Source organism: Pleurodeles waltl, chromosome 12 (assembly GCF_031143425.1).
Source record: "Pleurodeles waltl isolate 20211129_DDA chromosome 12, aPleWal1.hap1.20221129, whole genome shotgun sequence".
In the NCBI taxonomy this organism is placed as follows: domain Eukaryota; kingdom Metazoa; phylum Chordata; class Amphibia; order Caudata; family Salamandridae; genus Pleurodeles; species Pleurodeles waltl.
In genome coordinates, this window is record NC_090451.1 from 71,103,006 (window position 1) to 71,123,147 (window position 20,142).

The following is a 20,142-nucleotide window of genomic DNA, read 5'->3' on the forward strand; positions in this document are numbered from 1 at the left end:
GAAAAGCAATCCAGTGTGTCCTTTGTGCCAGCCAGTAGCAGGGTAACACCAGAAGAGCAGTCCAGATGAGTCCTTGGTGCAGTTCAGCAGTCCTTCTGACAGAAGTTCAGTCCCAGTTCTAAAAGAAAGCGCTCTAAAATCATGAGGTCAGGGCCCCTGTACTTATACTCAAAACTGTCTTTGAAGAAAGGGGTGACTTCAAAGGAACTCTTTCAAGTGTAACAAACCCTTTTAACCCAGCCCTGGGTAGGGGGTAAATCAGCAATTGTGTGAGGGCTGGACACAGCCTATTGACATGTAAGGTGCGCACGACCCTCCCTCTCCTCAGTCCAGGATGACAATCAGTATTTAGATGCCTTTTCTGTCACATTCAGGCCCTCCTGTGTTATGTCAGGCTGCAAAACACTGGAGTTATAAGCACAGAGAAATGGCCACTTTCTAAAAGTGGCATTATTAAAATAGTAATGTAAAATCCAACTACAGCCGTATGCAGGAGTTTTCACTACCATTCCAAACATGCCCACACTACTACTCACAGATCAGAAATTACCACTTAGACATATATAAGGGAATTCCCAAAGCTTACCTATGAGAGGAGCAACCCTCACAGTAGTGATAAACTAAATAGGCTGTTTGTCACTAAAAGGACATGTAAAACATATGTATATGTCTTACCTTTTACATACACAGCACCCTGCCCACAGGGCTATCTAGGGCCTATTTTAAGGGTGATTTAGGTGTAATAAAGAGGGAGCTTAGGCCTTGGCAATTCATTTGAATTGCCAAGTCAGTGAGGCAGCAAACTGTGCATGCAGACACTGCAGTGGAAGACAGAGATTTGAAAGGCTACTTCTGTGGTTGGAACTTCTTAAAAATTGTTAATCCCTTCTGAGTGGGTCACAGGATTATCACAGTTATTTAAAAAAAAAAAAAAAAAAAAAAAGTCCTTTAAAACTCATGGTTAGCAACTGGTCAGTACTTTTTGTACAATCCCAGCGTATCCACACTCAAAAATAAAGCTACATATACAGTACATCACAGAAAGCATCCAGAATCGTCTTGGAATTGGGACCAGCTTGGCTTTTACATATGCACAATTTCACAAACGCCATATGGCAAGTGGCAACCTTCAAATGTCAGAGAAGCCCCACACTTTCAAGAGTCATGCACCTCTACAAGCAACTGGCCTTTGTAAGTTTGTAAGCCTATCCTGCCATGTACTTTTCAATTCATCAATGGTTCAGGAAAGACTCACTCCTGGGCAGTGTCAAATACCTGGGCATTTGAAAGGGGGCAGGTAAACTAAGTGAGGAATCGATAGAGTGAGGGAGGGACTGATAGGGAGTAACTAACCATTTTTTCCTGCTTCAGTTGGTCAGCTTCGTTCTGGAGGTCGAACTCCACATGCTGATCCGGAGAGAGATTCAGGGTCTGAACCATACTCTCCTGCTGCCTCTTCATCCCCTTCCTGAGCCCTGTGATCTCCTGGCGCAGGGCGTCGGCCTCCCGTTCATAGCATCGCTGCTGTTCCTGAAGCTGATCCTCCAGTAGCCTGGGGTTTGGAGAACATCAGATAAGGCAAGTGTTATGTCTTACCAAGACAACCAGCTTTATGCACAGCACATTTTCAGCAACAGTTTGGTAAAATGAACTAATTTACGCTTATTGAGCAAATTAGACAATCTGTTACACAGCACTAAACGTTAGCTATTAGGTCATAATCTACCACTATATTGTGGCATATCTAAGAAGGGCATAAATTCTCGCATCTCAAAACTGTTACTTCAGCCAGGGTAAATGAAATAAATCGGCCTTAGGCTGATTGGTAGCCTATCCTAGACAGCTATAAAATACCATTCCCGGATGACAGTGTTCATATCCAATGCCTGCCTGTTGACCAGGTCCACTTTGAATAACAGTTGTGCACCACTCTTCTAGGAAATAACTTTCCAAGATTTTTTTATTTATTTAAACTCAAAAATAATTTATGGGTTTAAACTATATGAAGCAGTACAGCAGTACAGACCAAGCAATAGGTTCTACAGGAGTAAATCCAGAACAGGGCTACCTGTACACCCTATAGACTAAGTGCCAAACAGCAGAGCGGGATCTGCCGTATCATTTCACTTATACATAGGCCACCACTACTTCAGTACATAGACAACATTAAAAATACCATTACCTCAACGTCAGAATGTTACCTAAACACTAGTCCCCAAACTTCAACTCTACCCACAAGACTAACTCTCAATGTAACCCTTTGTACATTGACAAATATTTAGATCACTAAACATATATGAAGCATATTAAAAATAATAATAATAATAATAATCCTCAACCTAGATTCCGAAAGAACAAATGTTAAATATTTAATTACATCAAATTAAAAAACACCCTCAGTCTAAGGCTAACCTGACCATATACTGCATATTTATTTTATTATTTAGATTTAAGCTGATAAAGAGCAGGTATCATCAGCATCCGGAGTGAGGGTCCTGAGGGGAGCAGTAGGCAGAACACAGTAAATGAGGCAAAAAGAATAAAGTGTCCACCCCCCTTGGACAAATGTTCCCCACCAATGGCTTCTACCGCTGTAAAGTAGAGTCCATTCCATCTTCACCAGGCGCCTATGGAACATCAGCATTAAAAGGGGATCATGCTTTACTGTGGTGTAAAGGCAACAGTTATGCCAAGAGAGCAAACATCTCATAAAAGATCAATGTAGACAAAACAAAGAAGAATGTGGGGGTTGGGAGTGGTGGAACAAATTTATGTCCCACAAATGCCACAGGCACTGCAGTCAATCTACACACAAAGGAAGGTAAGCTAATCTTACTTGTTAGTGATGCAGACAGCATCGTAAGCACATCTCAGATCCTCCTCGGTCATTCCCTTGAGGTTCTTAACAGATGGCAGTAGATCCAGTGCTACGTCCTGGGAAGCGTGGAATTAGACAAGGATGACGTACTTTAAAGAATGTGTGAAGAAGGAATATAAAAAAGGAACAGATAGGAGACACACAGGACCGGGGTGAACGAGAAAAAGTGAATGGAAGGTGAAGGGACCAAAACCGAGAATGTTGGAGGAGTGGTCAGAAAAATGAAAGTATGGACAGGAAATCAAACTAAAAGGAAAGGTGAAGGGGTATGCGAGAAGCCGGTCAAGGTATAGTTGGTCACAGTGTGAAGGGAGAAGGAAAGGGTTAGTAGAAAGATGTGGTTTGAAGAGTAACAGGTGGAAGGTGAATGGGAAAGAGGATGAGGTGAAAAATAAATACTGCGAAAAAGGTGGCAAACTGATAGAAGAGGGTAAGCTTTCAGAGGAGAGAAAATAAGGTAGAGGATGGCAGGATGGGGAGGGATTGAAGTCTTACCCTTCTCAATGGAAGTTCACTCCTGGTCTGCGATTCTATTTCCGATCTAAACTGCTGCTTCCAGCTGCCTTCCATCTCACTACTGACACTGTTGAGCTGACCCATAATCCAGCTCTGGGCCTTTTGGTAGGGACTAATGGACACCTTACCACTCCGAGATAACGTCGGGCTGCCCAGTTTCACCAGCTGCCTCTCGTGAACTGTATTACTGGGATCCTGGTTTAAGCTCCTCTGGTCTAGATCCTAAAGAGAGGCAATAGAAGACCACAGAACACAGTCATCACCCCTTCTCAGGAAAGTACCAAAGACTGACAGCTTTGCGTCTGCTGCACAATTCTACACACACCCAATAGGCAAGATGTTGGTGATGGTGTGTTGGATGGACAACATTTTTATAGGATCTCTGCACAACAATGCAGCCACTGTAGATGTCACTTCCACCGCCATTTGAATAACTACAGGACCTTTGTAGTGATAGGGAATGGCAGCACAAAAGACTGCTCAGAAAACAAACTATCTTGGGCACTCCCACCCTACATTGATGGCCCCCATCATTGTTAAAAAGCCCAAGAAAAAAATATGACAAATGCACCTGATTCCACCAAGTCAGGAGCTCAAGAAGGATGGTCAGAATAACTCATGTAAAAAGAAAAAAAGAGCACTTACAAAGAGATGGAAATCAAAAGTAAGAAAAAGCAAACATAACAGATCATGGAGAGGGGTCAGAGTTCTCAGAGGAGGAGGTTTCACCCATATTCAATAAAAGAAGACAGGCTATTCACAGAGAACCAAGAATCCAACTGCTCCCTGTGGGCCAAACCAGTATAGAAGCTTGCTTTCTACAGATTACTCACCTTGTTGGTAAGATCCACTTCTTGCATCTCCACAGAGGGCACGTCAGTGGACAACAATGACCACATTGAATCGCTGGACACCGTACTCAGAGAGGAAGGATTCCTGATATGATCTGGATTCTAAAGAACAAAACACACAACAGTATAGTTTCACCGATCAAACAACCCCTCCATCTACGGGATATAAGCGAGGAAATAAAGGTTTCCTTTTGACACACATTGAAGCTCTGAGTTTTGAGACATCAAACTGTCTATATTAAAAAAATCGCTCATTTTATGCCACTCACAGCTGAATATCCCTGGAGACCCTGTCCTTCACCCATCAAAAGAGTGCAGTCTTAATGTTCCCTTGTAGACAATGGACTATGCCAGGGTCCCTCCCTCAATATTCCAGGTACTTTCCAGCGGACAACTGGAATGCATGGAACACACTCAGGTGATAGTTCAACAATCTACCCTACTCCTTCCAGGACATTGTACAGTGGTGTTACTGCTCGTACTAGAACAGCTATGTAAGTAGGACACCCAGACCAGTGTCCATGGAGTCAACCCACCATTTCGGAAGCCTTTCCCCATAACTACTAAATAAATGGGAGTGTGCATGTAGTTTTCTACCTCTACTCAACAACCTTTCCATTTACCTCTCCTCCCCCATGTGAAGAGGGCTTCTAGAGACCTTACTGATCACAAGAAGGGATACTGCAATGAACAGTGAAATTAAGTGTTTTCCCAATCATTACGGAAAGTTTGGAGACCAGAATCAGAGCATTATATAAGGAATCAGCAGAGGTCCCGCATATGTTCATTAGCCTCAAACAACCTTCATGAGTAGCCAAAGTACAACTGATGTATGAATTTGGCACTGAACTCATGCAGTTTATCTTCAGCGTCACAGCAGATCCACCACCATGCACCGTGAAATGTATGGGAATCCAAAGAGCAGGGTGCTGTTGAAACAGAGTATTTTCTTCTGCAGAATGACATACTCCACGTGTAATTTACAATGTAGGGCTCTACTCGTTCCATATGTCATACTTGGAGGCCTCAGACTGTCTATTAAAGTTGATCGGACTCCTCAATTGCCGATTCTACTAGTTGGTATTTTGGGCATTGCTTCTCCCGCTCCTCGAATGACTTGCAGTGCAGTTCTGCATGGGTAGCATTGCATAGCCAATAACCACTCTCCTTACTACATTAACGGTTCCGTGCAGTTAGTCTTCCACCACGCTGATCAGGCAGACTGGCCATTTGGAGAAGCGATTGCATCTGGGCTCCCTCTATCTCCACTTCTGATGTGATAAAACTGCACGTCACTACCTTAGTTATAAGGTTCTAATATGGTCCACATAACAGCAGAGTCACAGAGTGCTGGTTACCTGCAGGCAACTTAACACAACCACTGTCTCTACATCATGTGAAGGCTTCACGTAATTTGACGACCAGGTACCTTCTTTGCATTCCCAGCCTCTCAGCAGTCTGCTTGTAAGCGATGATTTGTCCAACCCCTTTCACACACTGCTCTTTCCAGGGACATAACCACTTGTAATAAAACTCCCAACTTCCATGTTCGCCTTATCCAAGGCACCCCGGGGGAAGAAAATGCGAACAGTTTCGATAATATATCATACTGCAAAATAGGCGTTTATACAACATGTAGGTAGGGGAGAAGATAAACAAGGGTTTCTATTTCCTAAACAGATTTTTAAGTAAAGTGCAGTTTATCAAGTTGAACACTCTTAAATAAGATTCTTTAGAATAAAGGCAGCAACGAGAAAGTAAAATGACATTTTCATCCTTTGCATTTCCATTGGTCAACAGGAGAAACTGTGAAAACTCAGTTGAAACTGCAACAAGTCCGAGAAGTGAATGTTGTTGTGCAGAGACGAGACGAGACGAGAGAGGAGGAGAGAGGAGTTCGACACACGACGCTGGTCGACGCTGGTGCCGGGTGGCTCGCGTCGCGGCTGCTCACCACGAGTGCGAGTGCGAGGTGCGCGTCCGGCACACGGTTTGCTGCCGCCGCCGCTAGCCGGTGTCTGCCGCTGCAGGGGGAAAACAGCCGCGGAAAACAGCTCGGGAAGCCGGAAAAAGCCGGGTGAGCTGCTTCTGTGGCGGGCGCAGTCGGGGGCTGCTGCTCCGCTCCGAGGTGCATGGTCCGGGGGCTGTAGCTGCTGGCTCGGGGAGAGCAGTTTCCGTGAGCTTCCGTGAGCGGGCAGGTGTGACCAGGACTGCTGCCTGTTTCTTCACCAGCGCCTCTGGGGGCCCTCAGTTGCGCCGGTTCGCTGTAACGGTGCGGACTACGGCGTGGTCTGGGCACAGGGAAATGCCAGAAGCCAGAAAGAGCACCAGAAAGAGCACCAGAGGAGTACCGGAGTCCCAGAGTCCCTGAGTCCCAGAGCACCAGAGCACCAGAGCTCCAGAGGAGCACCAGAGGAGTACCAGAGGGGCACCAGAGGGGCACCAGAGGAGAGTTTGGGGTTGCCGCCCTACCTGCTACCATATGGACTAGGTGAGCCAAGGAGGTGAGCCAAGGAGGGTATCCGTATCCGTTGTCTTCAGCCACCGTAGCCGCCACAGCGGCACCTAGCCATATTTAGTTTCTCTGACCTGACCTGACCTAAGGAAATTACCTGACCTAAGTGACTTAAGCGACCTAAGTGACCTAAGTGGCTCCTGTGGCCAGTGTCGTGGCCGTGAGTGGATCGAGAGTGGGCCACATAAAGTAGCGCATAAAGTAATGCATAAGCGGTGCATAAGCAACGCATAAGTAGCGCAAGTAGGCGTAAGTAGACGCCTTTACAACAGAGACAGAGAGGATCAGAAGGGGCCAGATAGAGAGAACCAGAGAACCTAGAGGAGGCCATTAATTGACATATTAAACTGCGCTAGAGGGACAGATATCATTCGAACATCACGCTTTTTGTACGGCGTACTGTGCGTACTGTGCGTCACCACACAGCAAAGCAAGCAAAGTCAAGCTCTACATTCTAGAGAAGCGTCCTACAGATCCCGGAAATTGCTGAAGTTGCTGATCCATTCAAACAGTAAGACTTCAAAAATGGTTGGAACAAGAGGGAAAACAAAGAAAGCCAGAGAGGCCAACGAGGCACTCAGTTATCCAGTAAAATCCCAAAGACCAGAGCAGGAACCCAACAGCTTACAAGATCTGGGGCAAGACCTGGGCCTTAGAGCCACTAAATTATCACAGGGGGAATTTATAACCCAAGGAGAGGTCACAGCAGAGGCCGCAGCAGCAGAGGATGCCCATAATGGGATTCCCAATGATGAAAGCAAACCAGGAGGGACACCCGAAACGGCATCAGGGCCTATGCTGTCTATGCGTCTAGTCCATACCGACTCTGATGATATGGGGCATGTATCACTGAATGCAGGTGAAACGGTGGGGGGCCTTGTTAGTCCTCTGCATAGGAAACAGCAGTATATACCGGCGCACCTGGGCTCAGGTGGGGCCAGGGGAGCAAGGGAAATTAAATCAAAGATAAATACTATTACCAACTATTACAACCATATAAATCTAAATTCTGATTGGCTGCAGAAGCAAACCTTTAAAGCTTGCGACCTCCCATCACAGCCATCAGGGGAAAAAGGTGACAATAATGTGGAGGGCGAGCTGGAGCTCTTAGAGACTGGGCATCAGGATTCCTGTTCATCCCAGCAGCGATCTGCCCGATCATCACGACTACCCTGTGGAACGAACAACTCTTTTGTGGGTAGCAAAGTGGGGTCAATTAGTTCCCCAGAAAGGGGCAGTTTCTCGGAAGAACAAAGACAAAGAAAAAGAAAAAGTAATGAATCACCTCATCCGGAAGCCCAAATGGGACCACTACATTCTGGGAGCTCTCCACTGATATTCCCTTTACTTCATCTAAAACTAGAACCTACAGTCCTTCAAAATACAAAGGGGCCTGAAACAGAACATTCATTGCAGAAATATTCACATAAGCTCTCAACACCACAGCTTCACCATGGGAGCCAAACTGTAAAAACGAACCTAACGTTGAGCAGATTTGATCATAGTTCTTTTAGTCTGGAGCTCTCCTCGCCTGACAACTTCGTAATTGGTAGTATAGAGCCCCAATTAAACAGTATAACATTGGAAGATTTAAACCTCTTGGAAGGCAGCATAATGCTAGGTCATAGAGGAGAGGACGATAAGAACTCAGAAGGCCAGACAAATAATGAGCAAAGTGAGCAAACCTGGGGAAATAGAGACGATACCTCATTAGATCAACCAATTTTAAGCATTATGAAAGTTATATGCACAACATTGGACTCAATTGCAACAACGATCATGGTCCAGTCTCAAAAATTTGATGATCAACTTGAGCTAACTAAACAATTTACTAACTCATTACAGACCATAGATCATAGGATGGCCTTAGTAGAGGGTGTAATAAGGGAAAATCTGTTGCACCAGGCAGTGGCTGAAAAAATGGACATGATGGACAGGCAAGTTTGTGGCCCACTGCTGGAAAAATTACTGGAAGTTCCGAAAGTAATCAAAGACATAATCGAAGATTGCAAATCTAGTCTCAATAACACACAGGCGTGTAATCACGAGTCAGCAAAAACAGAATCTAGAGTAACTGAAAGACCAATAGATAGTGAAGACAAAGAAGGGCCCTTTGGCACGGGACGAGACGAGTGCCCAGACGCAAAAACCCACATAGACAAGACGGAGAGAATCAACAAAAGTCCTGTATCTGCAATCGAAATCTCAAATACAGTAGAAAAAAGGACTCTGAGTAAAGGGCATCAACAAACAGGTAGACGGAAATACACATGGAAAAAAGCTAGAGGAAACAACAAAGTATCGGCAAAAAAGGCTTTAAATATGCCGAAACAGGCAAGCCCAACAGGGCAGATCAGCAACACAGGCGATGAGTTTACTCAACAGCAGCCTAAAGATCAGTGCATCAAGCCCGAGAGTCTCGAGAAACCAACTGACAAAGATATTAGTTTTATAAATAAAAATCCTGGATTATTGTGCGATAAAAGCTGCACCCACCATTCTCATATAAACCGAATCCCCATTGGCCCTAGGGGCTACCAAGCATCTGGGTACGACTTAGACAAAGGAAATAGACCAGAAAAAGACTCAGGTTCAAATCACGAGATCAATGAGGCAAATGATCCCTTAGTCAATGGACAACATAAATGGAGCCCAGAGACAACAAAATCAAGTACCGGCATTGATAAGCACCTCCCAGCCATAAAAAGAGATCACTCAATTCAGGCGCATTATCCAAATACAGTAGGAGTCCATAATGGAAAACGTCAGCAGTCTCTGAACTTTATCATCGAGGGGGTAGAACAAGAAAATAGCAAAAGTGAAAACGGAAGGGCAGAGAGCCCAGAATGCACAAGAAGCGAACAAAGTACAAGAAAAACCATGTGCGTGGATAATACAATAGCCCCGGTTCCCGCACCTCGGTCAAAAGTAAAATACTGCTCTCAGGCTAGCTCTGGAAACCACAACTTTAGTAGCCAGCCAGGGTGGGTTACTGATCCACCTGCTCCACCGCGTCCAGTGCTTGACTTGGAAACTAAAGGAAAAAAGGATAATTGGCCTCCACAAAGGCAACCTTACGATGAACTTAGGAACAAAGAGTTGCAACTCGGGAGGGAAAAAGGCCAGGTAGAACGAACATTGACTAGTTGGGCAGCTACTATTTACAATAAAGCAAAGGAAGATAATCAACCTCAAGGAAGATGGTCACAGGGAGGTGTCGGGCAAACCAAGATTCGCACTGAAATAATTAAAGAGCCTGACGCCACAATTACATTTATTCCCGAGTACTCCTCAAGAGGAAGTCACGACATTCTAAATAGGACTAACATCCTACATTTGGTCAATTCTTTGCCAGCTCTGCAGAACGTAACAACTAAAGACCTCCTCTCAGTAAGATTTATGCAAAGGAAAGAATCGGAGAACAGGGAATCAACAGAAACAGTCTGGGCTTCACCTTGGATAGTAGATCAGATTCTAAAATGTTCTAACATGATGAAGACATGGGGAATATCTACTGCTATTCCACAAAAGGAACCATATCCAACAATATTTCTTGAAAAAGCTCCAAAGCAAAATGTGTCGGGCAGGCAAGAGGCAGAAGGCAATTCTGGTTCGATACTACAGGGAGCAATTAGTTCCAAACAACAACTCCCTGAACGAATAAACCTGAGTAATATGAGGTTCTGCCTGTCTGTTAACTCCCCTAGAAACAGCAGGGGCAATCCCCCACAGTTGCAGAATGATGAAGAGCAACCATCTAGAAATTTGTAGCAACAAATGGGTAGCTCAAATATAAAAAATAGAACTAGTCCCACATTAAAAATCTTAAGCTGGAACATTGCAGGCCTAAAAAGCAAAATGGAAGATAAGGATTGGGTTGAATTTATTAAACAGCAAGACATCAGCTGCTTCCAAGAAACTTGGTCTACCAACGTCATTGACCTAGACGGGTTTTCCACTTTTTACATACCTGCTATCAAACAAAAAAAAGGAAGACCATCGGGAGGTCTGACCATTTGGATCAGAACTTCACTATTGGGAAACTCAGCTGTAACCCATGCCATATTAAGCAAGGAAATCCAGACGCTTGCAGTAAAACATGAGGAGTGGTCACTTGAAATAGTAAACGTGTACCTCCCTCCCGTTAGCCGGGCCCAAGTCATGCCTGGTGTGCGGCTCCTCGAAGATCATATCTCAAATAAAAGATCTAAGGGTTGGAGGAACCCAACACTAGGCCACGCGAATAACCGTCCCCCTCAGTTTTGTAAAACCCTTCTTCTAATATGTGGCGATTTTAATACTAAACCCCATTCTATTCTTTGGGATGAACAAGTAGTAGAGGAAGATCACGCTTGGAATATTCCAACGCCCCTCATCCAACATTGCCAAGATTCCAAAAAAGGGGAACTAATCTTTGAAGTATTAATAGAAGGCGGAATTCGCACAGTAAACGGAAGAACCAACTCAGACAGAACTTTTAAATCTACCTTTCGAACTGGAAAAAGACACAGTATAATTGACTATATGGCAATAAACATCGAAGCCTGGCATTATGTTATCGATATGGAAATAAGGGACAGGATCGAGAGTGATCACGACCCATTGCTAATGGAGATAATCCATCCGGACGCAAGCCTGGGGAAGGTTGAGTTTCCACTTAACGGAAATTGCTTAGCAATAACCATGAGACCAAATAGGAAAAACATACTAAGGTCGAACGTGGACGAACCCTATTTGAGTGTACCTAGTCAAACCTGGTTCCTATCACTTAGTACATTATTAAACCTACCAGTTAATGAAGCTTTACCCCTACTGGATAATTTTAACAACTTGCTACTACAAACAACAAAGGAAAGAACTAAGCATCCCCAAACTAACCCTAATACGATGGAGGGCTGGTTCGATGAAGAGTGTTTGAAACTAAAAAAGACACTATTGCAAGCACTAAAGAATCGCCATCTGAACAACCATAATGAGCAATACTTTTATGAATGCAGGCAACAGTACAAAAAATTACTAAGATATAAAAGGAAGACATTTCCACATAAGCTCTGGAAATCCCTCCTGCAGGCAATATCGGCAGGAAACTGCAAAAAGTTTTGGGAGATAGTCAGATGCGGATGCGAAGGCCCTTCGAAGAACCTAGAATTGAATATCAACCCACAACTCTGGGTAGAGCATTTTACCGCCTTATACCAGGAAGAGGCCAAGACGGCATTTCGGAGTATGAATAACTCAACCAGCCTCATCCAAGGACTGGAAGGTAGTAACCAAAGATCAAACAAGGGAGTCCCACTTCAAACGACCTATGTAGCATCATCAAAAAGGTTTATTAGATCGTCAAATGGAACCCAGAATGAATTAGTCCCAAACGAACTCCTTGGCACAAATGCCACGCAAGCAACCCATTCTATCCCTCGTGCAATGGAGCTGACACCGGAATTCAGCGAGAAAGAGATTAAACAAGTTATTCTCTTTCAAAAACCGTATAAGGCTGCAGGCCCAGACGGCATACCTTCAGACGTTTATCGTAATCAGTTAACGTTATGGCTGCCTGCTCTAACACGCATATTCAACAGTATTTGGCACCACGAGGTAATTCCGACCTCTTGGAAGAAATCAATAATTGTCCCAATTCACAAAAAAGGACCTCGGGACTTGGTGTGCAACTATAGGCCTATCTCACTGCTTGACAGTGTTGGAAAAATCTTCACCAAATTGATCCAGCTGCGTTTAGATCAATGGCTGGAGGATGGAGATTTAATATCGACACACCAAGCTGGTTTTAGGAGAGGCCAAAGCACAATAGATCAACTTTTTAAGCTGAATATGATCTGCGCGAAATACGCCACCCTAAAAGATTGTGCATTATATCTGGTCTTTGTGGATCTTCAAACAGCTTTTGACAGCGTCAATCGCCAAACATTATGGCAGTTATTGTCAGAAATGGGCATACGGGGGAAAATTCTAAGGCTGTTAATTCTACTGCACACAGGGAATACTGCTAGGGTTAGATATTCCACGAGAAATGATTATACAGCAGAAATTCCAATCCAGCGTGGCGTAAAACAAGGATGTGTTTTGGCCCCAACCTTGTTTAACTGTTATATAAATAAAGTAAGCCAAGATCTGAGGGAATTAAATCTGGATGTGCCAAAACTAGCCAATGAAAGTATACCTATCCTGCTTTTTGCTGACGACGCTGTATTACTGGCAAGAACAGAGATAGCAATGCATCGTCTACTTAGGGGTTTCGAATCATTTTGCACCTCGAGGAGCATGGTAATTAATGAGGAGAAAACAAAGTTCATGATTCTCAACCCAAAACAAACGATGCATTCGACCTTCAGGGTAAACAACAAGCCCTTGGCTCGAGTGACCACCTATGACTACCTGGGTTGCAGACTGGACGAAAAACAGACATGGAAATCACAAATCTACAAAAGTAACATCTCCTTGGCCCAGCACGCCGGAGCGGTACTTAGATTTGCTAAAGCCACAGGCAACCATTCTGTGAGTTCTGCACTGCTTGCTTATAAAACCAAAGCAAGGACGGCAGCACTTTACAGCGCAGAGATTTGGGGATTTAGAAAGACCCCATTAATACAAGTAACTGAGAATAATTTCCTACGCCGATTACTTTGTTTAGGCACTGCCACACCAATGAATGCGTTGAGAACTGATTTACAAATGAGAAAGGTCGAGGATTACATTGCACTGGCCCCGATAAGATATTGGATCCGTATCTGGGCAAAAGAGGAACTCAAACCATACAGAGAAACACTCATGGACATCATGAAGCTACAAAATTACCGAAAACTGCCTTGGTTTAAACACATCTCAACTACCCTGGTTGCTATTGGCCAAGAAGACCTCTGGCTTCATCCAGAGAAAATCAGAAAGCCCAGTTTATCTGTCATTAAAAAGGCATACTGGGACCAAAAGACTCAGAGTATGTGTGAGACACTTAGCCCTTTACTCAAGAGGTACATTTTGCTCAACCAAGAGCTTAAACCAGCAATTTTCATAGACTGCATCTATCCGGAAGAAAAAAGGGCTCTCTATTTTAAATTTCGTATGGGTACATTACCAGTGATGGCGGTGACTAACAGATGGCAAGCCGTCTCACAGTGCGGATCAGAATGCTGTCCTTGCCTTCATGGTGGCCAAGAAACATTATCCCACTTCCTTTTATTATGTCATTTTACGCTTAAACTCCGCAAATTGTACTTACGTCCGCTTTTTAGATCATACGGGATCAGGAAATGTAATGAGGCGGAAGTGCTTTGTATGCGATCAGATGAGAAATATATTGTGGCGAAGGTTTCAACTTATATATTGGAAGCGTGGAAGTTACGTTCATCAATGTACTCACAGTTGGCCTAAGTATAATTACTTGTGTTATCCTAGCTATCATTAGTATGAGACATCGCTGAAGGTTGCTGATTAAACCAGGCAAGGTCCTGGATTATTATTATACTGCTGGCAGGTATCGCAAGAACCCAAATGATTAGTGCAAGAATAGGATATTTAAATTTTAGATCTATAATGTTTTTAGAATAAGTAAAGAGTCTTATGCCAATAATGGCTAATAATCAAGTTTTATGATATTGCAGGGCATATTGGATTCACCTAGGGCCACGTAAAATCAAAAACTCAAGTATAGTTTTCCTTTTTTACAATGTTTTATTTAATGTGATTTTATTGCGTGTGATGGATTGATACTTATTGTGTATTATTGTTATGGCCGGATAGGCTGACAACAATTAAATAAATGGTAAATAAATGGTAAATGGCAACAAGTCCGAAGGAACTGGCATTTCCACATACTTGGTGTAGACAGATGCAAAACCAGAGTTGTGCTAACATTCTTCAATCAACCACATAAGAGGAAACATTTCCAACATATCCAGTGGTAAATATTAAGGTGTCACCACTACATCCCTCACAGTGCATTAAACAGGATATAACATTGTTACATTCTCTCCACCGGCCAATGGCACAAAGGGAAGGGAAGGGAAGAAGGCGATAGGTTAAGTGCCTCTCTGATGGACAATATTTCCTCCGCTCACCTTGAGGAAGTAGACCTCATCCTTCAAGTTCTCATGGCTCTGTTCGAGACGCGTGTACTCCTGCAGCAGGTTCTGGTAGCGAGATCGCTCCTCCTCCAGTTCTTTCTGCAGATGCTCAGTCTCCAAGGACACCCGTTCACACACAGAGTCTAGGGGAAGAGAAATGGGGAATAGGGTATGAAAAAGAAGTTCCTAATCTAGCACTGTACACTTGCACACGTCTGCAGAAAATCAAATTCTGAACTTCCTGAGAATTTCATAAAAAGGGAAAGCTCAACAAATGTTACAGCTTTGAAGAAAATGCTCACTTGATGCTGCAGGAAGGGATGTGTTCGATTGTCCTAACAATGCCTACTAGACAACTCAAAGTAATTATCTAACACTAAGCAAATGACCCTTCTAAAAAAAGAGAACCAGAATGTAGAGATCTTTTCTGCTACCTTGACAAGCAAGAGTAAGACTTTGCAAGACATTTTGGCTTCTAAAGTGAAAGTAGATTTTTGTACAGGACTCTCTGCCACCAAAAACTCTCCTCAAAGCACTGAAGGGTGAGAAGAGTGGCTACGGGGGTAGAATCAAAAGGTCATGAGCTGGGAAAGGACTGGCTACAATATTATGTCAGTTTTTCTTCTTGTGTACATAAACCTAGTGCATCGCTCCAGTGCATCATGGTTTTACTACTGACACCTAATGACATTAGTTCAGATGCAGATACTTTTTCCAGGAACAAAAGTTTCAATTTCAGAGCCAATAAAGGAAAATATAGAATGCTCCACACCTCATATGGCAAGAGAAGCTCCTTCAAAAGGTTAAAGACTGTGTTAAATTTTGAGACCTGGGTACTGCAAACCCAGCTATAGCCTTTCCCTAAAGGTACCAGTTTCTGCTCTTCCAGGCATGGTTAGCTCAAGGAGGCATAAACATAGAAATAAAGGTGAGGTAGCAGCCAATGAAAAGTGTGACCAGCCCTCCCATAAGGTGCTACTGTCAAGTACCAGCTATGTGGCTGGATGTGCAGAAGTCTGTGGTAGGGAGGAGATCCACATTGTCAACGGTGTTCACGTCCTATTTCGATGTGGCATAAAAGTCTTCAAGACCATCAGAGTTCATAATATAAACGCATAACATGGCAACATCAAAGCAGGCGTGGCCTTAGAACCCATCCTAAAACACACAAGGCCTCTGTGGGCCTGGCTAACCTCTGGTATATTTAGGCAGGGAACAGCCAGGTTGATGCACCTTATAACTACCTTCCATTGAAGCAAGAGGGGAAGAAACGCAAGAGCTATAACAGCTATATGGGCTTCCCTCAGTTAAAAAAAAAAAAGATATGTAAGCGTTTGTCCTCCAGTCTTAAGCTGCAAGGGGAAACTGCTGTGTTCTATTAGCTAAAAAATAGTCTCTTGTGCTGCTATCCTTGTGAGCTTGGGAAGGCTCCATTCTAAGGACTGGTACAAAAGAGTAGGAAAACGGTGGCGAGTTTTGAAGCTGCTTAAAAAGTCTCTTCTCGCTGAATGAATTGTAAGCACAGTTGCATCTGCACTCGCCTCGTTGCAAGGCCAAATTGGAATCAACTGAGAGACAACTTATGGCAAGAGTTCCAATCACGACTAAAAGATCCTGGCTTTAGTAGCCTTAATTCACACACTCGCTTAAATGGAGGAAAACATTGAACTTTTGAGGTTAAAGAGACTACATTTCTGGGAAAAATTACATCTCAAGGAAACAAAAAAAAAAAGAATGCACTTAGTCAGTGACGTCACCCTAAAGGAACAGGTGCTACAATGAAGAAACCGGTGCAGCAGAAATAATAATTGCAAAGCGCTTCAGAAAACCAATATTCTTTTATATGAGTGACAGACGAGCGACACCAGTCAAGGGACTGAACAGCCCCCAATGTAGTTTTAGTTCCTCCACTGGGAGGCAGGGGAGGAGTGGGCGTGTGAACAATATTCCAAATTAATCTTTACTGAATCAATTAGCACATTAAATATTGAAACATAGCCCCCATGGGTGGATGCTGCCAGCCAGTCTATACACAAAAGCCACTCCGGGATTTAAAGGGATATAATTATATGACAGAACAGGATTCTCATAAAAGAAATTGCACACAAAGCAGAATAGTCCTAAAATGGCAAACTAAGTGAGGTCAAGTGTCAAAGACACACATGAATGATAACTGCCTGCCGTGGATCGGTGCACAGCTGCAACAGATTAGGGGATATTACCCCTCACTATGCATTAAGGCAGACTGAGTTCCCTGTACTCATCTGCTGCTTTCATAGGATTGTAGTCAACCACTAAATGAGGCGCGGGGCACGCCACTGGCTCAGGCAATGAATACAAGGCTCCCTTCCTGCTCAGAAAGAGCCATCCTGACATGTCACGGGATGTGGTCCATGCTTCCCAATGTTGCATCAGTTCTCCCACAATGCACTAGAATAGACGCAGCTCAAATTACTTCTCCCCTCAGAACCTGCTAGGTGAGGGCCCCCTCAAGGCAAGCAGATGGGGGTGGACTGTTCCCACAAGGACAAGGGTCAGTACTGATTTGCATGAGGTGGTTTTCTGCCTAGAGCGGCACATTGGGTGAAAAACAATGGGTTGGAATGCTACCCAGAGCAATTACCAGTGATCAAGCAAGGGCTGGAATGCATAAAGCGGTCAATTATGTGGAGCCCTCGCTTCCTCTGGGCCCTATACGGCCCATCTTGAGACCACTAAAAGAACACCATATACGGAATACGCTGGACCGGTGGCGAGGGGGATTGGACAGGACGCTCAAAAATATTGTGAGATATAGGATAGTGCTATGTTTTGAAACTGATGTCATATGCCAAATTTCAATAAAAAGATAGGTTTAAAAATAAAATAAAAAATAAATAAAAAAAAGACTCTATGCAAGCATCCTCCTATCACCTTTTATATTTGACACCAGGAGATTTTTTGTCAGGAGAGAGGAGGAAAAAAGCAAAAGTCGGAAGCAGACCTTCGCCATCTGTGCGAGCAGGATCTGGAACATCCTCCCTCATCAGCGCTCCTCCGACCCACCTTCGATTCTGTTGAAAGACCACTAACCCTGATCAATACCCGCTAGGTAACAAACAGGTTATACTGTGTGTGCTGAATAGCACTCTGGGCACTCGCGTCAGCGTTCCCCAGCTCAGTTTGCACGATACAAGACCTACTGCCTAAATACAAAAGGTCAATAAGTGGAATACAAGTCCTAGGAGAAAACCCCTCCATCAACACCAAAGGTCAATAAGTAGAACTGTCTCCGGGTAGACAACCACTGCATCACTCACCTGCTGGAGGGCATAACTCCAGCCCTTGCTTGCGGCATGGCTTTGCATGTGTGGGAAGGAAGGAGGGTATTTTAGGATGGGAATAAGACTTCATAGCAGGGCACACAGGAAAGCTCTCACAATTGCATTCCCTCTGGCAGGGTTCATATTTCAGAGCACTGCCAGGCTGGAGGATTGAAGGAAGATGAAAAGGAGGGGTATTTAGGGAAGAAAAATTACCTTCCATATTGTGAGACTGCTCCAGGACCTGTAGGTTTAGATTTTCCTTTTCCTCCAGGAGGCGCTGATTTTCATTTTCCAAGCTGATGAGCTTCTGAAAGAAGAAATTTGGGATTCATTAATTTATAAGCCGCTAATACTCTTAGACCCCACAGCACACATGCCACCTAATGACGTTTTGAGACTATTAATTTAGATTGAGCAATCTCCCAGAAAAGCTGATTCCAAGGACCACTATTACGCTGCGGGTCACAACATCTCGCCTAAACAGATTTCTTAGAGATTGCTACGGTAACTGTCCTAGTTTCAGGACAAAAATAATGCCACTTGCACGACTGGAATCCAGTTTCCAAAGACTCTGCCTATTCTAAGCCCAGTTCTGGAATATTATGGCGCCAAATTAAAAAAATAAAATACATTTTTTTTAAAGTTTAGAAGTGATATCTTTGCAACAACAAAGTGGTGCCCTGAAAATTGTGCTCAAGACAAATAAACTAGAAATACCTCAATTCAAGTGGATCCAAATGCTGCTTGCATGGGCATCTACTGGTCACAAGATTGCATATCCGATCTTTAGTTCATGTGTCACCCATCGTTCATCCCCCATAGGAATACTCCAGTTAACCACCAGCTGCCCAGAGACCCACTATCCTCTCAGCAATACGTCGCCCGTAAGGCTTCATGTGCCTGCTCGATGATTTCCCACCGTCACCTGCTGAGAGCCCACCCATCACTTCCGTTACAGCTGGAAACATTTTTTGACCAGTAACTTAGAAACTCTTGGAAAGAACCAGCGAGATTCCAGTTGAGCACACAACAGTCTCCATGGAAGCCATGGCTGACTTACCCAGCTCCCCGGTGCTGCACCGGACATGAACCACCACCCTAGCCTTAGGCTTCCAGCTGACTCCAGTCTAGCTGAAGACTTATCGGGCAGCAGTCCCAGTAGTTTGCATGTCGTGGCTTTGCAAGTTCAACATTTCCCAAACTTGTGACACACACTCACACACGGCCTGGGCTAAACAATGACCCACCAGTTTCAGGGCTTCCATTTCCTTGCCCCAGGCGATCTCCACCTGCTTGGTCTTGGCCTGCTCATTCTGCAGCTGCTCCTGGAGCGCCAGGTTTCGGTTCTGCTCAGTTTTATCCTCTCGCAGCTTCACCACCTCCTTCTTCAGTCTCTCCACTTGGCTGTTGTAAGATGTGGTCAACAGAGCTATCTGTCCTGAAAGTGCATGGTTTTCCTTTGTCTTCATGAACATAAAGAAGGGATACGATGAGGGGTCATAAACATAAATAGAGTGCAAAATGTAAGAACTCAAAACAGGACATTCCTTTGATATTAGTAAACCTTGGCATCTAAAAAAAAAAAAAACCTTAAAAAAAACCTTGACACACAAACATATAAGTGGGGGACAAGTATACATACAGACAGGGGTCACCACACAAGTCAGGATGTGAAAGAGTGTGAACAGCTGATGTTTTACACAAAGCCAACAAGCCCAACCTAAAATATGTTGAGCTGGACATGTTGAACAGGGTGTGGAGTTTTACATGAGTAATGAATAGATAGAATTATGTGAATACTAATAAATTTGCCCTAAGGGGATAACCATTACTTTGAATTTGTGGATGGGTGAGGGAGGGAGACTAGACCTCCTGAATGCTTATGCGCTGAAATTTGTAATTGGAAAAGTGGACAATAGGGAAAGGTCGAGCAAGACGTTGAAAGACGGTACAACAAATGCAAGCGGCTCGCCTACCTCTAGACTCCAGAACACTGGAG

General features: G+C 43.9%; 1 protein-coding gene across 1 annotated transcript in view; it reads right to left on the reverse strand.

The window, feature by feature from the left end:
- Positions 1 to 20,142, reverse strand: part of LOC138268028 (unconventional myosin-Vb-like) — a 160,552-nt gene that overhangs the window by 37,722 nt on the left and 102,688 nt on the right. The window contains exons 22-28 of the mRNA XM_069217350.1: positions 19,391 to 19,606; positions 18,357 to 18,450; positions 14,833 to 14,981; positions 4,228 to 4,347; positions 3,374 to 3,616; positions 2,837 to 2,934; positions 1,354 to 1,552 (exon numbers count right to left, since the gene is read on the reverse strand). Of these exons, the coding sequence (XP_069073451.1) occupies positions 1,354 to 1,552; positions 2,837 to 2,934; positions 3,374 to 3,616; positions 4,228 to 4,347; positions 14,833 to 14,981; positions 18,357 to 18,450; positions 19,391 to 19,606 (1,119 nt within the window). The remainder of the gene's footprint in view (positions 1 to 1,353; positions 1,553 to 2,836; positions 2,935 to 3,373; positions 3,617 to 4,227; positions 4,348 to 14,832; positions 14,982 to 18,356; positions 18,451 to 19,390; positions 19,607 to 20,142) is intronic.